Source organism: Columba livia, chromosome 5 (assembly GCF_036013475.1).
Source record: "Columba livia isolate bColLiv1 breed racing homer chromosome 5, bColLiv1.pat.W.v2, whole genome shotgun sequence".
NCBI lineage: Eukaryota > Metazoa > Chordata > Aves > Columbiformes > Columbidae > Columba > Columba livia.
Window position 1 is genome coordinate 34,038,488 of NC_088606.1, and position 18,499 is coordinate 34,056,986.

The 18,499-nt window shown below is 37.2% G+C and overlaps 1 protein-coding gene across 3 annotated transcripts in view; it reads left to right on the forward strand.

Annotated features, from left to right (window-relative positions):
* The window catches only part of SPRED1 (sprouty related EVH1 domain containing 1), a 60,964-nt gene that overhangs the window by 20,345 nt on the left and 22,120 nt on the right, over positions 1 to 18,499 (forward strand). For all 3 annotated transcript variants that reach the window (XM_021287371.2, XM_005502290.4, XM_021287372.2), the window contains one exon: positions 15,836 to 16,010. In XM_021287371.2, the coding sequence (XP_021143046.1) occupies positions 15,867 to 16,010 (144 nt within the window). In that variant the 5' untranslated portion in view covers positions 15,836 to 15,866. The remainder of the gene's footprint in view (positions 1 to 15,835; positions 16,011 to 18,499) is intronic.

Here is an 18,499-nt window from a genome sequence, read left to right on the forward strand (position 1 = left end):
ATTTTTGTATTTCCTTGCATTCTTAACAAATACTGAATAACCTTCTGTAAATAATGATCCTTATTAAAGGATGAATAGCTGCAAAACTTGAAGGGTTTTCATGTTTTTTTGTGTGTTGTTTTTTTTTTTCTCTTCTTCCTCTTTTGAAGAGGGGAGATTTGTATTTCCTTTCCCTTTATGTGCTTTGCATAATGATGCAGAAGCACAGACCAAAAAAAAAAAAAAAAAAAAAAAAAAAAAAAAGTGGTAACAAGCAACAGTGCAACTGTACCACTAAATTTACTAGTCTCAAATTTTAAAGAGTGTCCATTGCAAGCAGTTAGTGATACAGTCACTTCACTGAATATTTTTTTTTGTTATTCCTTAAAATGAATAAATGTTTTGTGGAAGCAAAGTTCAGCTGTAAAATTTGTTGGTTTGTTTTTTCTAGATTGTTCTTAAAGGCTACTTTTCTATTTTAAAACTTTTTTTGGGGGCGTGACATTTCCTTGAATGTTGGTGATGTATCAATGAAGATGAGCTGATGAATCAGTTCAGACCAATCACACTTGTTTGGTATATGTTAAACTTCTTCCAAATACAGGTTGCTATAACTCCTTTCCAATAAAAAGATCCAGACTGAGTACCCTCAACTCTTGCTGAGTCTTATTAAAGGTTACATGCAGACTTCTAAAATCATACAGTCAGACTACAATATTTAGTGTTACTTTATTGTAAAATTGTTGTTTCATGAGTGTAAAAGTTTGGCCAGAAAGGCTGTATCTGTGTTTTAATCTGCAGCAAGATAGTGCTCAGTTCCTCTATTGCGCTGTTGAAAATACTAGGATTTACCTGGATTAATGGTATCAAAATTAAAAGCTACGTGCAGTTTGCATGTGCTTATCATTGATTCTTATATTGTGATGTATTTTCAATTGTATTTTTTGAAAGTTGAGGATTTTATCACATTGTGGGATAAACCTTTTGCAGTGTTCAGAATATCCATTTTCTGTTCTACCAGAGTTAATCCCCTTGCATCCTCTGGAATCACCAGGGGAATCACCCTTTGTGTATTCAGTTATTACGTAAAGGAAATTCAGTTTGTTTTGTTAGTGTGTAAACTGGGCTTTACTAAATACAAAGAGGGCCAAAACTTCTCGAAGTAACAATTTAGAGAAAGAAAATGTACATTTCTTGGGAGGAAGAAAACTGTTTAAAAGTTTGTTAAATGTTTGGTGTTCATCATTCCATGTGCATGAAGAAAAAAAAAAAAGAAAAATAAAGACTCAGGTTGCGTTGATACTGCAGAAAGAGGTCAAATGTGCCAGACTTTGTGACTTAAATCGTGGGTGCTCGTATTGCTAGTTGTAGCTTCATCTCAAACCATGTATATAATGTGGAGAAGCAACTGGGCTGTAATGTGCCTGACCCCTTCTTCTCCTGGTCTTTACAGTATTAAGTGAATGAGAGTTTTGCAGCAGTTACTGATGGTCAAGCAAAGAGACACACACATGTTCAGACACCACCTTGCAACTTGCATTGAAGTGTAATAGCTACAGAACCACTTTGAGCAGTTATGAGATAGCCTTGTGACTAAAATCAGACGTACCGATTAAGGTTGGATAATTGTTCTGGATTGAGGTTAACCTTTCTTCCAGATTACTCTTGATTCACATCTGTTTCCTAGTGTTGATCACTGCTAAGTTGCAGAAGCAGTGAAAAAAAGTGTGTGGCAGGAATAAATGATCAGGGCAAGAGAAGGATGGAGAATGTTTCTGGCAACAATGCCAAATCAGGGTACTTTAAATTGCTTACAACAATAATGGTAGTGCAGGTGTGAAAGTTGCCGTGGACTTGTTAGTAGAAGACAGTGTGGAACAGTGAGTAATTTTGTATTCTCCCACCAGTTTCCATTAAAGTACCTCTTGAAATCTGGCTGCAGAAAGTGGTTACAGGAAAGAGAGGAAGAAATCTGATTGCTGCCCGTCTTTATCTGTGTCTGCTTACTCACTATGGAAATGCTTCTTAGAACCTTTCCACTCCTTCATGATCTCTAGCAGTTTTCCACCTCTGTTACTTAAAACTATTAATACAATATAGATTGTAATACAATAGCTTGTATCTGCTGGAAATTACTTAATCCTTATACAGTTAAAAATGAAAAAAATCAGTATTTCATTGTGGTGTTTTTTTTTTTTTTTTTTAATTGAAACTAATCTAACCAAGTTTTTGCTTCTTTAGATTTAGCTACAAGATTTTATACTTCCCTTTTAATACATTAAAAAAAAAAAAATCAGTGTATTATAGAAAGCCATAGCATAAGACTTGCATGTTGAACGCTGATATGCTTTGTGATTACGCTTCTCTCATATGGTTAAAGCCAAATATGTTGTGCTGCATGCAGTTTTTCCCCATCTATCTGCTTCTTGTTTGGGAAAAGGAGACGCTGTTTCCTCTTCCCTCCTCCCCTCCATTTTTTTCTTTCCTTTGTTGTTGTTGTTTTTGTTTTTGTTGTTGTTTGTTCATTTGTGTTTGTTTTTTTGTTGCTATTTAATGTTACTTACTTGGTAGGGAAAAATTTGCAAGCAGTATTCTTCCCCACCCTAATCTTTTTCTGTCACTGACTTTTGAAACATCTATTACTTCATTTTTGTTACTTGAGTTCTAGCATTTTTAGCTCTCCTGTCTTCCCCTTAAATAACTCTTGGGCAATCTTTTCCCTTTTGTGTTTCCTAAAGAAACAACTGTGTCAGCTTTTTTTTCTTCAAACATCAGCTTTTTATGTGGAATAATCAATATCAGTTTTTTACTCACTCTTTTGTGAAAATGCCTTAAATAGATGGTTGTGTTGAGTACCAGTCACACAACGCATCCTGGTCAACATATGGGTGAAGAAAACAAGGATGAGCTACATTAATCATCAGGTAGTTAAAATTGCAGAGTGACGGTTCTAGAATCCTTTGACTCAAGAGAGAAGTGATTGTTTTTCTTTTAGTCAATAAGTTTTTAAAAATAATAATAAATAAGTCTTTAATAACACTGGGAAGAATGGATAAAAATTACAGGCAAATGAATTCTTTCTAGGAATTACAGCATGACTATGGAATATTCTTTTTTTTCAAACACAACTGTTTGGTGTTAGAACAAGCAAATTCAGGACTCAGAGCCCTCAAAAGCACAGTATACCTGCTGTTGTGAAGCTCATACATGATGAATGTGTTCCCAACATTGGGTTGTGAACAAAGTCTACAGAATTCTGTTAGGTGAACTTTTACAGTATAGCCAGTACTTTAGGCTTAAATTCCTAAATAGTGAAAATTTTCGCTCAAAAATTAAGGGATTTTTTGTTGGCATTACTAAAGAAGTTACTTGTTATATGTTCTCGGTCTTTTGACCTTGCTTTTCAGGATGCATAATAAGATGCTGATTGTTTTTCTTTAGCTAGTAAAGCTAAATGGCATCTCGTGGTTTATTTGGATTATTTAGACAGTCTCATTGCAGATAAAAGTGCTCAAAATTCATTGTTATTTATCATAACAAAAAATTATATGTAATTCTTACTGTTCCAGTAGTAGAACCTGTGCTTGGCATATGAATAGAGAAGGTCCTTCTGTAGCTGGAATCAGGAGCAAAAGTGCATAACTGCACATGTGGGTACAAATTAAATGGCCCGGTTTCCTGTTTCTTGAATTTTATCTTCACTATCTATATCTATTTGTCCCTTCTACCAGTTTAATTTCTCCTTATATTTTTGAATATATAATCTTATCTTCTGGCTCTTTTAAGATATTTAATTTGCTGTCTGTATTTCTTCAATTATGCAGTCAGGATTCATTTTCCTTGCTGTTAAATAAAGGAACACAAATATTTGTGGAATGGCTTAATGTATATCTCACTGACTTACTAAGATCTTTCAACTTTGTACTTTGTACTGTATTTTATAAACTATTTTATTGTACTATATTTTGTGTAATAGAAGTGGCAAATAGCCACTTAAAAACATTTTTAGGGTGGATAACAATCTGTTTTGTGTAGTAAAACTGTGCAGCATAGATACCAGAACTGCACAAAAAAAAAAAGAATCTGCTTAGTTGTTTTTACATGACATTTTTGTCTCATAGATTGACTGGAGCAGCAAGAGCTTGCTTTCCTTGCTTGGATTCTACTGTCTAAAAACTGGTTTGAGCTTGCATTGTGTCATGTTGCACTTGCTTTCGTGATACTCTAATCATGTATTTTGTGCAGTTCGACTTGGCTGAATCCAGAACCCTTTTCAGAACTTCCTTCTTACAGTGAAGTCTCACCCCAGACCCATAACTTCTAATGGTATTAATGGTTTTGAAAAGTCCAAAGAGGAAGCAACGAGATGTAATCATAACACTAAATCATCACATGATCTCAGCATTGTAACCCTTTGTTTAGGACTTTGTTGTTGCCAAAGCAAGGAAAATGTAGCTGGTAGATCCTTTTTCACTTACTGAGTAGACTGAGAGATTTAGTGATTATTGCAGGAGGTCTCATGACCAACTATCATTTATTAATTGTGAATGTATTCTTACTTTGGTTTGTTACATATTTTGGGAGGGCTGGAAACCTTGTATCCTTTTTTTTCAGCGTGGTTGGTTACTAGTTTCTGAACTTCTGGAGCAGCAGCAAATAATACAATTTAATCAGTCTTCCTTTTGAACTGAGAGGCCTTTTAGTGTGCTACTTTGTTTTATGTTATGTTCATGCATGACCAATGTATTCATTACATACAGCTTTTCATAGAAACTTGTGAAAAGTATTACTTTAGCAGTAGTTGAAGCAGGCAATGTAGTTACACAAGGCTTCCACTTTTTTGATGCACTATTAACACTGCTGTGTCTTCTGACCTTATTTCTATGCCTGAGACTGCTGACTAGGATGCTAATTGTTACTGAGATTATCAAACACGGATCATACTTTTTACAAGGGCGTGTAGTGATAGGACAAGGGCTAATGTCTTTACACTGAAATAGAGTAGATTTAGTTTAGACATAAGGAAGAAATTCTTCACCGTGAGGGTGGTGAGACACTGGAACAGGCTGCCCAAAGAGGCTGTGGATGCCCCATCCCTGGAAGTGTTCAAGGCCAGGCTGGATGGGGCTTTGAGCAACCTGGTCCTGGTGGAAGGTGCCCCTGCCCATGGCAGGGAGGTTGGACTAGAAGATCTGTAAGGTCCATTCCAACCCAAACCATTCTATGATTCTATACAGTTGTATATTGGCTGTGCAGGTCGCATTGTTCATGCTGACATATTGCAGATATGAAGGGCATACCATTGAAATATTTTGCATGATCTTGTTAATCCTCTGTTTCTTCTCCTTTGATGGATTATTGTAATAAAAATACTTGAATTTGTCTTTCACTTGTCTGTCTCATGTTATTTCCTCTATGCCAAATATACATGGTTTGTTAAACTACAAAAAGACTGATTCAAACCACGAAGTGTCATGCTGCCTAGCAAGGGAATGGTAGCTTCATTTTGGTCACTGAACCTTTAAAACAGACCTGTAAATCCACAAGCTATCTTAAGATTTGTTCAGATTTTATTTTTTACTCTGATTTTGGTGCTATTTGTTAAGCATTTTCCACTTTGGCATATAGTCTTTCTGTTTTGTTGGTGTGGACGTTTGTGATCTGTATATTTTTGTGTGTTTGAAACACCCTTTTGCATGCGTGGTGTTTTCATATTATGTTGAAAAGAGCAATTTAGTATTAGGGATTTTACTAGAATATAATTTACTTCACACGCAAGATCAAAGCCGTGTCAGTGTAAATGTTGAGACAAGCTTTAGATTTACCAGTATCAACAAATGATACTATAGTTTTAATTCACATAGTTTTAAAACACTGTTTCTTGTACAACATTCAGCAGGACAGTTAAAGGAAGATTATTTTTATAAATGTGGATATAGTTTATTTAACTTTTCTGGTTGCCTACCTAATACCAAGTTTTGCTTGAGGTGAGTAAACTTAGTGGGACTGATGCTTTTTTTTCTCCCACAGATGTACAGCCAGATTAAGAGTATGTATCCACTTACCAGCTAAACTCTGTGTACTATATATCAACATGCACTTAGATCATTATTGAATTACGCCAGTTACAGATGGTCCCTGTCTCAAAGACAATGTAGTCCAGGACAAGCTGAAAGGAATAGGAAACATAAAAGTGTTTTCTGGTGTGTTAGAGAAAGTATAGCAGGGCCTGCTTGGTTTGTCCTTTATTTTTGCTAAATTGAGTTCTTAGGTGTGTTAGGAGGAGAATAATAGCTTTTTGGACATTTGTGGAGCACTATTCTTAAATGCGAGGAGCAGTGGAATAAAAAGTACACAGGTGCTTGTTTGAAAATATTTGGTACAGCCTGCCATACCTTCTTAGAGCAGCTAAAATTGTTCATAAGGAATCTTCTTACGGTCTTTTTTCAATATATTAGTTACCTTCATCTTATTTTAGTGGTCAAGAATTTTATTAAAAAATGACTTTTTGATTAATGCATTAACATCTCATGTTAACAGGGTTTCCAGAAGCTTGCTATTCCTAATCTTGATGGCTAGATGACTAATAGCTTTGACTATAAGGGTGATCTTGTTGCGCTTGCATACTTGAGTGAAGCACAAGGACTCTTTCAGTACGTAAGGCTGGAGGAAAATGGCCCTGAGATCAGAGAAGAGAGAACTCTGACTTGTTCAGATATAACTATTACCTGTAAAACTTTCCTGAAATTATGTATTATAAGCTGTAGTAAGCAATGCTATTCCAAGGAAAATAAAAGGCACAACTGAACCTTCATTAAAAAAAAAAAAAAAAAATTGTTCCAGACTGGATGAATGTTGTCTGACGACATTTACTGGAAGTGTCAAGTTGCCTTAGTTTCAGTGGAATCTGCCTTAGGGTACAAACTTGTGCTTGTCCTAAATTTGCTGAAGTGCCTGAGAAATTTAAAAGCTTGTCTTCCATAATTTATTTAGATGTTCCTTTGTTTTTTGCAAGGTTAGAAAGAAATGATAACTTATCTAAAAAGTAAACTGTCTTGTTTGATTTGTGGGCCTTTTAATCTTTATCTACATGTTTCCATGGTAAGGAAGTCACAATTAATAAATGGCATCAGAACCCAATAGCTTGATTGCTACTTTTTAAGAAACAAGTAGTGACTTCGCAGAATTAGAAAAGGTACCAATAATTCTGTGCTATAAATGAAGAGATTCCTTTGGATCTTCAGAAATTCTGGGGTTAGGAGGAAGAAAAAACTATGAGAGCATATAGAGAGAGGAGAAGCCAGGTGGAGTTGAAGAGTGGATATTTCTGGAGTTCATGGCTGTCAGCTTGAGAAAATGAGGCAAATTTAAGGTTTTCTGGAGGAAGCCGATTAAACTTGGGCGTCATGAGTAGCAGGATCTGACCACTCAAATTCTCTTATCCCATCTGCCTAAAATTGGATGGAATTTAATCCAGGAGTCCATGACACCAGCTATCCTCTGTTGTTAAGCAGGTATCTGTGGAAGTCATCAAAAAGCATCTTCCGTATCTGGCTTATCTCACCAACTCGTAGGAAAGGAAACTACACACTATATACTGTTCTTTTAGTTTTGTTATACATTTCCAAAACCTGTGGACCCATCCTTGAATGTTACTTTGGTTCTTTTAAACTTCTGTGGGGAAGGATAGAAAGAAAGATAAACTTGTTCGGGTTTTTTATTTGCTTGTGTATTTGATATCAGATGCAATTTTTTAAGTAGTATGCCCTGACTGGATGGTGTTACAGAATCCAGACTATTATGAAAACTTAGGCCTTCAGAAGGCAGTTTCATTAAAAGAGTTGGAACCCAAGTATGTGTCATGATGTCCTTTAATCTGCTAAAGATTACTTGATGTAACCAATCCTCATGGATGACATACAGAAGTAATAGAAACTAGCTACAATTATTAAACAAGAGGAGGTGCTGGGGAGCAGGGCTAAAATATTCTTCATGGAAATGTCAAATACCTACTTTGTGTAATTGTCATGGTTTTCAAGTCTTTTTAACAGCTTCTCTGTTCTTCATGTGCTCTTTTGCTTTGTAAAAGCTCTTGTGGTAGTAGCCATTCTTACTTGCAGCATCAGTTACTTTACACAGTCACAAATCTTAATTTGTCTATATTCAAATAGAAATATGGTTCTAGTACTGCCCTTTTTCCTTCCCCGATGTAGCATCCAAGAGAACACTTCATAACAGCAATATACTGTTTTGACAGTTTCCCATTCCAGACACTTATTCATTTGTGTTTCATGAATTGTAGGTGCACTGTCAAACACCTGGTTTTACAAGCCTCTCCTGCTAAGTAGTAATTGTGTAATCAAGTATATTTGGCTCTTTCAGGATACCAGTTATCTCATCCTTATGTAATACAGTTTTCCACATGTCTTGAACCCAAAATGGCAGAAGGAAAAAGCTATTTTGCTTGGTATTAGGATGGTGCAAAAGTAATTGTGGTTTTGGACCATGAATTTTAAATTGTTATAACTAGGTTCAAACACATATTTATTAATCAAAATAGGAACCATTACAATCAACACAGTTTTGCCAATAAGAAATAAGTTTGTTTATTCCTGTAGCATAAAAATCTGTGCTTCAGGATTCCATGAACTCTTGGAAAGCATTTTCTACATCTTGCTGGTTGTGGACGTGTTTTTTCTGCATGAAGTTGCCAAGGTGCTTGAAGAAGTGAAAGTCGGTTGGCAAGAGGTCAGGTGAATGTGGCAGATGAAGCAAAACTTTGTAGCCCAATTCATTCAAATTTTTCAAGCGTCAGTTTTGTGACCTGTGGTTGGGTGTTGTGGAGAAGAATTGAGCCCTTTCTGTTGACCAATGTTGGCTGCAGGCATTGCAGTTTTCAGTGCATCTCATAGATTTGCTGAGCAGACTTCTCAAATGTAACAGTTTTGCTGGGATTCAGAAAGCTGCAGTGGATCAGACCGGCAGCAGACCATCGAACACTGACCATGACCTTTTTTTTGGTGTAAGTTTGGCTTTGAGAAGTGCTTTGAAGGTTCTTCTCAGTCCAGCCACAGAGCTGGTTGTCACAGGTTGTCATACAAAATTCACTTTTCATCACGTGTCACAATCTGATTGAGAAATAGTTCATTGCTGTTGTGAAGGATAAGAGAAGGCAACACTTCAAAATGATGATTTTTTTAAAAATTTTTTTGGTCAGTTCAGGAGGCACCCACTTATTGAGCTTTTTCACCTTTCCAATTTGCTTCAAATGCTGAACAGCTGTAGACCAGTTGACGTTGAGTTCTTTGGCCACTTCTCATGGAGTTGTAAGAGGATCAGCTTTGATTGCTCTCCATTTGTCTTTACCAACTTCCAACTGCTGGCCACTACGCTCCTCATCTTCAAGACTCTCATCTCCTTTGTGAAGCTTCTTGAACTTCCACTGCACTGTACATTCATCAGCAGTTCCTGGGCCACATGCATTGTTGATGTTGTGAGTTGTCTCTGCTGCTTTATGACCCACTTTGAACGCAAATAAGAAAATCATTTGAATTTGCTTTTTGTCTAACATAATTTGCATAGTCTAAAATAAATATAAAATAAAATAAACAGCAAGCAGTAAGCCAGTAGCAAAAAAAAAAAAAAACACAAAACAAAAACCAAAAAACATAAAGCGAGAAAAACACATTCAAATTATATATAACATAAGCACATTTATTTAAGAATGTATTCCAGTATCAAATAGCAAATTTCAACAATGCAAAAACAGCAATTACTTTTGTACCATCCTGGTTCAGGTTTCTGTAAGCAGATTTTTTTGTTTGTTCAAGCAAGAATGTCTCATTTAGGTGTTTTGGCAGAGTCCAAAGCCCTTCAGTAAATCAGTGTGGATACCCACTATCCTAAATGTAACAACATTTGTCTATAGTTTCTCCTAGAAATCCATGTCTTTCCTTGCTAAGCTCCTAGGCATAGTAGCCATGTGTGGTTGCTGTACCTCCTGTCTTTACTGTGAAGAATACCTTTTGCCTTCTACCAGCATAATGTTTTGGTGTATATTCTGGTCTGCTGGTATAATTTTGAGAGGAGAAAGGTAACAGTCATGTAAGGCAGAGCCTCACATAGTATCTGTTATTATGTCAAATACATATGTATATATATACACAGTGGTTTTCCTTTCATAAAAATTAAGAGGATATGCTTTCAAATGTTTTCTTGATATAAATTGTCTTCTTTAGTACTCGTGCTATATTTGTATTTCCTTCTGTTGCAGATAAGACATTAATGTTTTGTGCCAGTGGCAGTCATTCTCTAAACCTTAAGTAACAAAGGGCTCTGTATCAGCAATGTACCAATATGTTCATGTGATACTGATGATATTAATTATTCTTTTCCAATTTGAGTCAATACTCAACAAATGTTGTCTGCAGGTAAAATAGACTTTAGCTCAGTGGTCCGGTGTTACCTTTTGGTACTCTAGGCATCCACGAACTCATGAGCACTTCTCTAACTGGAAGTCATAAAATCTTCTGCTAAGCTGTTTGGATAATAAGAACCATAAAAAGCCAAGTCTGATTCATGTATGCTCTTTGGGTGAGGCTACAAACAAATAAGTAAGTTGCACCAGAAGTTGGAGGGGTTAAAGTACGTGTGTAAAGTGCCAGTCAAAGGTAAAGAGCCTTGATCCATGACCAGTTCACATTCAGAGATCAGCCTGGAGCTGTTACTTGCATGTCAGCAAAGACAGTGTAATTTCATAGCAGAGTGTGTCACGATTTTTCAGAATGCCTTTTTTTTCCCTCAGCCTTGTCAGAAGTGTTTAAATAGCAGTTGTGCACAGTGACAACTCCTACTTCAAAGTATCATGAGTTCTCATAAATTAACCCATATTAGTTATATTTATGAAGTTGTGTTTTATTGAAATTGCTGTGCTTTGAAATATTATATTAAAGAAAGAATCACAGAATAATTGAGGTTGGAAGGAACCTTTGGACGTCATCTTGTCTACCCCCTCTGCTCAAAGAGGGCCAGTTAAAGCAGGTTACCCAGGACTATGCCCAGGTGACTTTTGAATAGCTCCAAGGATGGAAGCTCCACAAACTCAGTAGGCAACCTGTACCTGTGCTCAGCCACCCTAACAGGAAGAGTTTCCTCATGTTCAGACAGGAACTCCTGTGGTTCAGTTTGTACCCACTGCCTCTGGTCGTGTCCCTGGGCACCACTGAGAAGAGCTTGGGTCCATCCTCTTTGCACCCTCCAGGTATTTATTTATATAAATAAAGTTTTATAAATCCCCTTAGGGTCATCTTCAGGCTAAACAGCCCCAACTCTCTCACTCTTCCCTCATATGACAGATGCTCAAGTCATGTAATCATCTTAGTGGCCTTCACTGGACTCTCTCCATTGGCTCTGTGTCTCTTGTACTGGAGAGCCCAGCACTGAACCCAGCACTCCGGGTGTGCCCTCACCAGTGCTGAGGGGAAGGGTCACCTCTTCCTCCCTGCTCTCAACACCCCTCCTAATGCAGCCCAGGACACCACTGGCCTTCTTTGTCTCAAAAGGCACATTGCTGGCTCATGTCTAACTTGGTGTCCACCTGAAACCTGAGGTCCTTTTCTACAAATGTGGTTTCCAGATTTGAAGGAACTCATAATACTAATTACCAAGCTAAGAGCGTCAGTTTCCTGTATGGAATTTGTAATTCCACTTGAAGATCTAAGTTTCTTGATGGTGATGGTAGTAGCTTTATAGTAGTGAAAAACAATTTGAAATTGCAGTTCAATTGTCTTAATGAGCTTTTCTGAGATCACTGTTGTTATTATATCCAGACTCCTTTCAGTGACAGGATGAACAACAGGATGAGGGGCAGCAGGCACAGACCAAAGCACAGGAGGCTCCACCTAAACACAAGGAGGAACTTCTTTACTTTGAGGGTGCCACAGCACTCAGCAGGCTGCTCAGAGAGATTGTGGACTCTCCTTCTCTGGACACATTCAAAACCTGCCTGGACACATTCCTGTGCAATCTACTTTAGGTGAACCTGCTTTAGCAGGTGTGTTGGACTAGATGATCTCCAGAGGTCCCTTCCAACCCCAACCATTCTGTGATTCTCTGATTTTTCCAGTCCTATATTAAAATAGATATGTGCTAGATGCATTACAAATAAAAGAATGGTAGTGCTTAATGTATAATCTAGGATTTGCATACTGTTTAACTGGATTAAAATAAATATAATGCAACAAGATAACTGCTTCTTTTTTTTTTTTTCCCATTTCAACATCTCTTCCCCTTTTTCTCTGAGAAAAATACTTTGGCAGGAAATTCTTAACCTTCATTCTCTTTTGGATTGCTAATGGGAGAAAGGACAAATATAATAATGTTTGGTATCTTTAATTGGCTTGATATTACACATAAGAAATGCATCAAATTATCAAAATAATTAAATTTTTTAAAAAAAGCCATAGGGATGACATGACCAGCCACCAGAAGCAGGACTGTTTATTAGGTGCTGAGCTGAAGATCCCAGGCTGTCAAGATCAGTGGAGAGTTTCCTGGGCTTTAACAGCAGCTTGGTCATTCAGGTCATAAGTCAGTTTGGGCCCAAGAGCATTACGATACAAACACAGAGCTTGTGGAGGGAGGAGAGCCTTTAAAACCTTTAGTCAGATTTTAATGCTTCATACTCTTAAAGTTGATGGCAGGCAAGTCTTACATTTTTCCTGTCCACTTATGGTTTGAGCGCTGCCTCCCCCCTTTTTTTTCCCCTGCTTCATCACAATTTATAACTCACTGTAGTGACATAAGAGTGCTGTATTATCATCTCCTTACTTGAGGTACTTGGCTGTTGCATCGTTGTTAGGAATTGATACTGGATTCTGGTGTGGTTGTCCCCAGTCTTCACTGGTGCTCAGGACTATCTCTTGGCAAGCAGCAAGCTGCTATGGACAGGGTCCCATTTGGCTTTTCCTGTAAATCTCATCCTGCCTCAGGAGTTTCCAGTGGCCACAACCAGCATCAGGGGATCTTGGGGAAGGTTGGATGTGATACAGGAGGTTTGGGCCTGCTGTTGCAATGCTGCCCTTCATGCTACATTTTACATGCTTGTAGTAGCTCTAGGAAAAGGTTTCTTAAGAGCAATGCTCAACTGATTGCCCAGTTTGTTTGGTTTTCTCTTCTTATTCCTCACAGAGCTGTAAACATGCAAGAGTAGGTGAAAATGTCAGGCTGGAGGGATGCTGGTGGAAAACACTGGAGCCTTGTCTGCCATTTTTCCCGCAGCTGAGCTACAGTGGCAGTTTAGCAATTTGTTCCGAAATTCCCAAAAGTAGATGGGACTATAGCGCTTAGAGATACAAGATGTCTGGGTGGTTTCGGTAGCACCAGCAGTCTGACAGGCAGATGCTGGTTTGTTTGAAGAGGATTCTGGAAATGGAAATCACTTTAAGTCCTGCTGCTGGTTTGTGGCTAATTGCAAAGCAGCTTGTATTGTTACTTAAAATAGCTGTCTAACCAGTTGTGAGTTCCTTTAAAATATAAAAAATAATATTAAAAAATAACCAACAACAAAACCACAAAATTAAGCAGTCTCTGTATAGTTTTGGCGTTGTTGCAGGGACAGTAATTAATTTTTCTAGTTTAGAAAAGTGATTTTGTTTCAGTTTAAGAGGTTATTCATTAAATATTACTGTTGGGGAATTTTAGTTTAGTTCTTGCACTAATGCCAGGGTTTTGACAGTAGTTCCTATAATAGTTGAAAGGATAAATGTTGTTTAAGAGAGTTTAAAGAACAGAAAATACAGAAGCAAAACACAAGATTGTTAACTAGACCAGACTAGTCATCTCCCTATAGGGAAGCAGGGGTAAAAGCCCGACATGGACAGTAAACTTCTGGCAAATGGAAGCAGCTAAGTGATGGAAGTATGATATGTATCATCCATCTTTGTTTCTCCCTAGCAATTCTTGAAAAGAAAATGGATGCAGGGTGTAAACTTTCATTTTCAGGGGGAAAAAAAAAAAAATCTGCTGTAGTTCAGGTTTTCTCATGTATCCTAAGTGAAGTTTTGTGATATCCCTAAATGATGCTTTACTGAACTCTTGCTGCAGTCTGTTGGTATACAAAAGAAAGCTCTAATATTTAGATTTGCAACCAGATTTATAGAATGAATACCTTTAAAGTTAAATTTGTCATTTGCTTGAATGGAGAACAGCAAAGAAAGGTTTAACCAATTAGTGCCATTTTTATTTGCAAGTATTATAATTGATAGATGCATATAATGAAGGACTGGCTTTTTCTTTATTATATTTGTCTGCTGTGTGGGAGTAGTTACTAAAAGATGTTGCTACAGAAATGGTGAGAAACCCTGTCTGAACTGTCATTTTAACTATGAGGTTTAGGGGGAGGAGGAGGAGGCTGGATTTTTGCTTGGGGGCAAACAAAGTCTCTACAAACAAATTCACTTGCCTATAAGCCAAAATTGGATAGTCTTGTTTTATTTCCATTTTGCAAACCAGTATATGTTTAAGCTTTAGATGCTGCAGGAAAATTCTTTTATTAATAGAGATATATATAAGTGAATCATACATGTGAATCATGTGTGTGAGAGAATGTAATATATTAATTACGCAAAAAAGCCTACCTTCACTTATTTTGGGACATTTAAGGAGAAAAAAAATAAAACAGTGATCATTTTTAAATACAACAGCTGGTGAATGGTTATATCACAAACAATTTTGTACAGAAGGAACAACTTTGTTCTCATCTAATAGTTCCTGTTCAGTTCGTCAATTTAACATCAGTAATGCTAACTGACATAAGTACTTAAACTCTAAATCAGAAATACGTAGAAAAAGATATCACAAAGCATATTTCTTTTAAGGTGTTGGAATGCTCATTCATGGACTATTACATTCATGCAATGAACCACACTTTGAATGTAAGATCTTAAAACGTCCTAGGTAAGGCATGGGCTTTTCCAGCTGATGTAGCAGCAAATTCATAACCAAAACTGAAACGTGCCATTTAATTTAAGAGAAATAAATAAAAGCAGAGAGCGAGAGAAGATCACAAAAAATTTGTTTCTCAGACTCTGAAAAGGGAGTTAGGCTTTTAAGTAATATGAGGTGATACACATTTGTTTATTTTATAAAAATGTTAAAAGATGGAAAAAGCTGATAAAATGTAAAATGTAAGTAATTTTCCACATACTGCAAACACAGGAGAGAACCAGCTAATGGACACTACGAGTGTTAGGTTTTAAGTAGCTGTAACTGGTCATGTTGTTGAGCCCCACAGCAAGTGTCCTGAGCAAGCTTTGCCAAGGACGGGCTCTGTGCATGGGGAGGAGGGAGGGAGGGACAAAGGAAGCAGGTTTCTGGCTAGAAGCCTGTTCTTGTTTAGATTTCAGTGGCAGAAGGCCTGACCTCTTTCTGCTTCCTTGTTCTCTTTTCTGTGCAATTTCATGGTGGCTGACTGGTTTCATGATTAGTCTAAAATAAATCAGAGAGTGATTCTTACTGTCTTCCCACCCCAGCCCTCTCTAGCTAGATCAGTGACTGTAAAGTATTTAGAAGAATATCGGTTTTGATTCTGAGGAACTATATTGTCTGATTGAGTTTCTGTACAAGGAATTGCATGTAAACTCCAAAAAGTCCTAATGAAGGCATAAAAGTACAGAGGAACTTTTTTTTAGAGAGTTCTCTTAGACTGGTTTCTTCTAGGTGGCTGTTATGGAAGGACTGAACCTCCACTATGTTAATTATTGTGATCTTGGTTGTGGGTTTGTTATTTTGGTTTTTAACTAGGCTTAGCTGGTTTGCATTTATGGAAAACTAATTTCTTCTTTTGCATCTCTTCCAGTAATAGTTATGCACGAGTGCGAGCTGTGGTGATGACCCGGGATGACTCAAGTGGTGGATGGTTACCACTTGGAGGGGGTGGACTAAGCTGTGTCACAGTCTTCAAAGTCATTCCCCAGGAAGAGAATAGCTGTGCTGATTTTCTTATCCATGGAGAACGACTCAGGGATAAAACGGTAACAATTTACATCCGTTTAGTGTTCCTATTAAAACTACATAGGACCTAAGAATAGAAGTTTGCTTTTTGTTGCATGTAGACTAAAAAGTAAATTTATAGTCTCAGTCTAATGCTGTTGCCAAGCTTTTATCCGTATCAATTATTTCATGCCTAAAAAGCCAATTATTTGTCTTAGATGTAATACCTTGCATTTCTAGAATTAAGCATGTTGATCTTTTAGAAACTTTAAAACTTTTTTTTTTTCATTGCAGATTTCCATTCATTTGGGGAAATATTTTGCCATTCAGTTGTTGTTTGTTTTTTTTTCTAATGGAAGGTTAAAGTTAAATCTTCTTGTTAACCTGCTTATATGCCAACGATACTGTGTTTAATAGGAGTGGTGGAAAATGAAAACTTGTCAAAAACACAAAACCTGAAGAAATTCCTTGGTAATGTTTCAGTTAGTTGTAGAATTTGGCTATGACAAAGAGTAGCTATTTCACCTGGGAACAACTTTTGTATTGGAAGAAAGCATGAAGCTGACAGGTCCAAGAACTGATCTGGTTTAATGAACGCATAGACAGTATTGATTTCTTAGCAACATTAAATAAAATATGAGTAATAGACTTGTCTTAAATAGCATCACAAAAGCCAGCCTCACAAAAGGAAAACTGGTGTAGAGTCTCAGCCATTTCTACATGCAGATTTATGGAAGACAAAATTTGTTTACTAAGGCTTACTTGGTTACTCCAGTGCCAAATAGTTTTTTGGAGGGGGGCCGTGTCTTGCTGTGGAAAAAAAGAGAAGCAGAGAAAGCACAAAACCTCCATCTTAATGACTTTTATCAAGAACTTATTATTTTCTGCCAATAATTTATGACTCCCGTGTAAGCTTAAAAGGTAGAATTACTTCTTATACTGTACTGCTGATTCTTTCTCAACCATACCCGTTTCTCCCTTGAAGTAGGACTGCTGAGTTTTGTGCCTTGACTGTGGCTGTTGTAGGAAGAGAGCATATAAATAGACATTGTGCTGACTCAGTTGTTTGAGCGAGGCGTAGTGCTATTAGCAGAGTACCCTGTGTTCCCGCACAGCTATGTGCACCTGCAGTTCCTTCCTCACTTTGCAGTAGTTCCCTTGAGAACTTTTTTTAGACTTATTTGAGGCTGGGTTTGAGGAGCTTAATTGCATTTAGAGATACTTGACAATTTTCTCTTCATTCTTAGTTCTTTCAACATTCACAGCTTGCCTTCAGAATCTGTGGGTAATAAAATGCTCAAAACTGAAGACTGGTTTAATGTTTCTCCTGCATGCATATGAAAACGTCACAGCCATCAGCATCCTGATCTGTTTGTGCTCTCTCCCCTGCTTCCTCTGGGCAAGCCTTGTTTAGTTTCCACTTCTGGTAGAAGGCTTAAATGTCTCTGCTCCTCTTCCTGTCCAGAATCGAGCTCATGTTAGTATGTTTTCCAAACCCTTATTGTCCTGAAAGTTTTTTCATTTGGGCACGGTGATTTTGTTGTTGTTTTGGTTTTTGTTTGTCATTGTAGTTATTTGTTTGTTTGTGGATGTGTCCTGTGTCCATCTGTCCCCCCACTGCTGCCCCTAAATGTGACCAACTAGTCTATCAGGGCAGATTTTGATCCTACGGCATAAAACTGAAGTTGCTGTTGGAAGTCAGCCCCTCAAAAACACAGGATAAAATATGAAAGAAATGTGGCTAGGAAGAACATCTATCCAGTGTATATTGAATAAATCTCAGGGAACTAACAAATACAGATTTAGGCTGTGGGGAAAAATGCTGTAGATCCAGTGATGCTTTGGTGATGGAATAAAAGGAAGCTATCTATGTATGTATTTCCTCACAGAAATAACATGCTTGTAAGCAACAGGTAATGTGTAATGAATTAATACCAAAGATGCACAGTATGCAGCTAGACAGACCCCCGTTGGCATAAAAGAAACAATATCCTACACCCAGGTATGTGAGGACATCATTAGGTCACGACACTTTTTCGGAGGACCGTAGCACGGACTGGAAGAGAAATTCTGTTGGACAGGGATCCAGTCACTGATTCTGAAACTGTTCTAATACTTACGCTTTCAGTATAATTAGTGGTTGTACATTTGTTCTTTAGGATATTCCTGTGGATTAACTGTTCAAGCACAATTTTTAACTTTTTCTTTAACAAAGACAAATAATTGGGTTTTAGTCCTAGTAGAATTGACAGGTGACTATTGTATTTCATAATACAAAGAAAAGAACAATAAAAACAATACCAAGAAATTGAAATGTTATTGTCTGTTTCAACTGAAAGAGTGGAGAAGGCTGTGTTCTCAAAGACACAACTCTGAAAAGGACTGTTGAAGTTTACTGCAGTGGCATAAAATGCTATCTTTTATTTTTTCTTTAAAAACCAAGTAAAAGTGGAAGTTGTTACGGGTTCATTGTGTTTGCTATTGAGTAGGGACCAAATATTTTGACTGCCTTCCGATTTTGAGTAAGAGT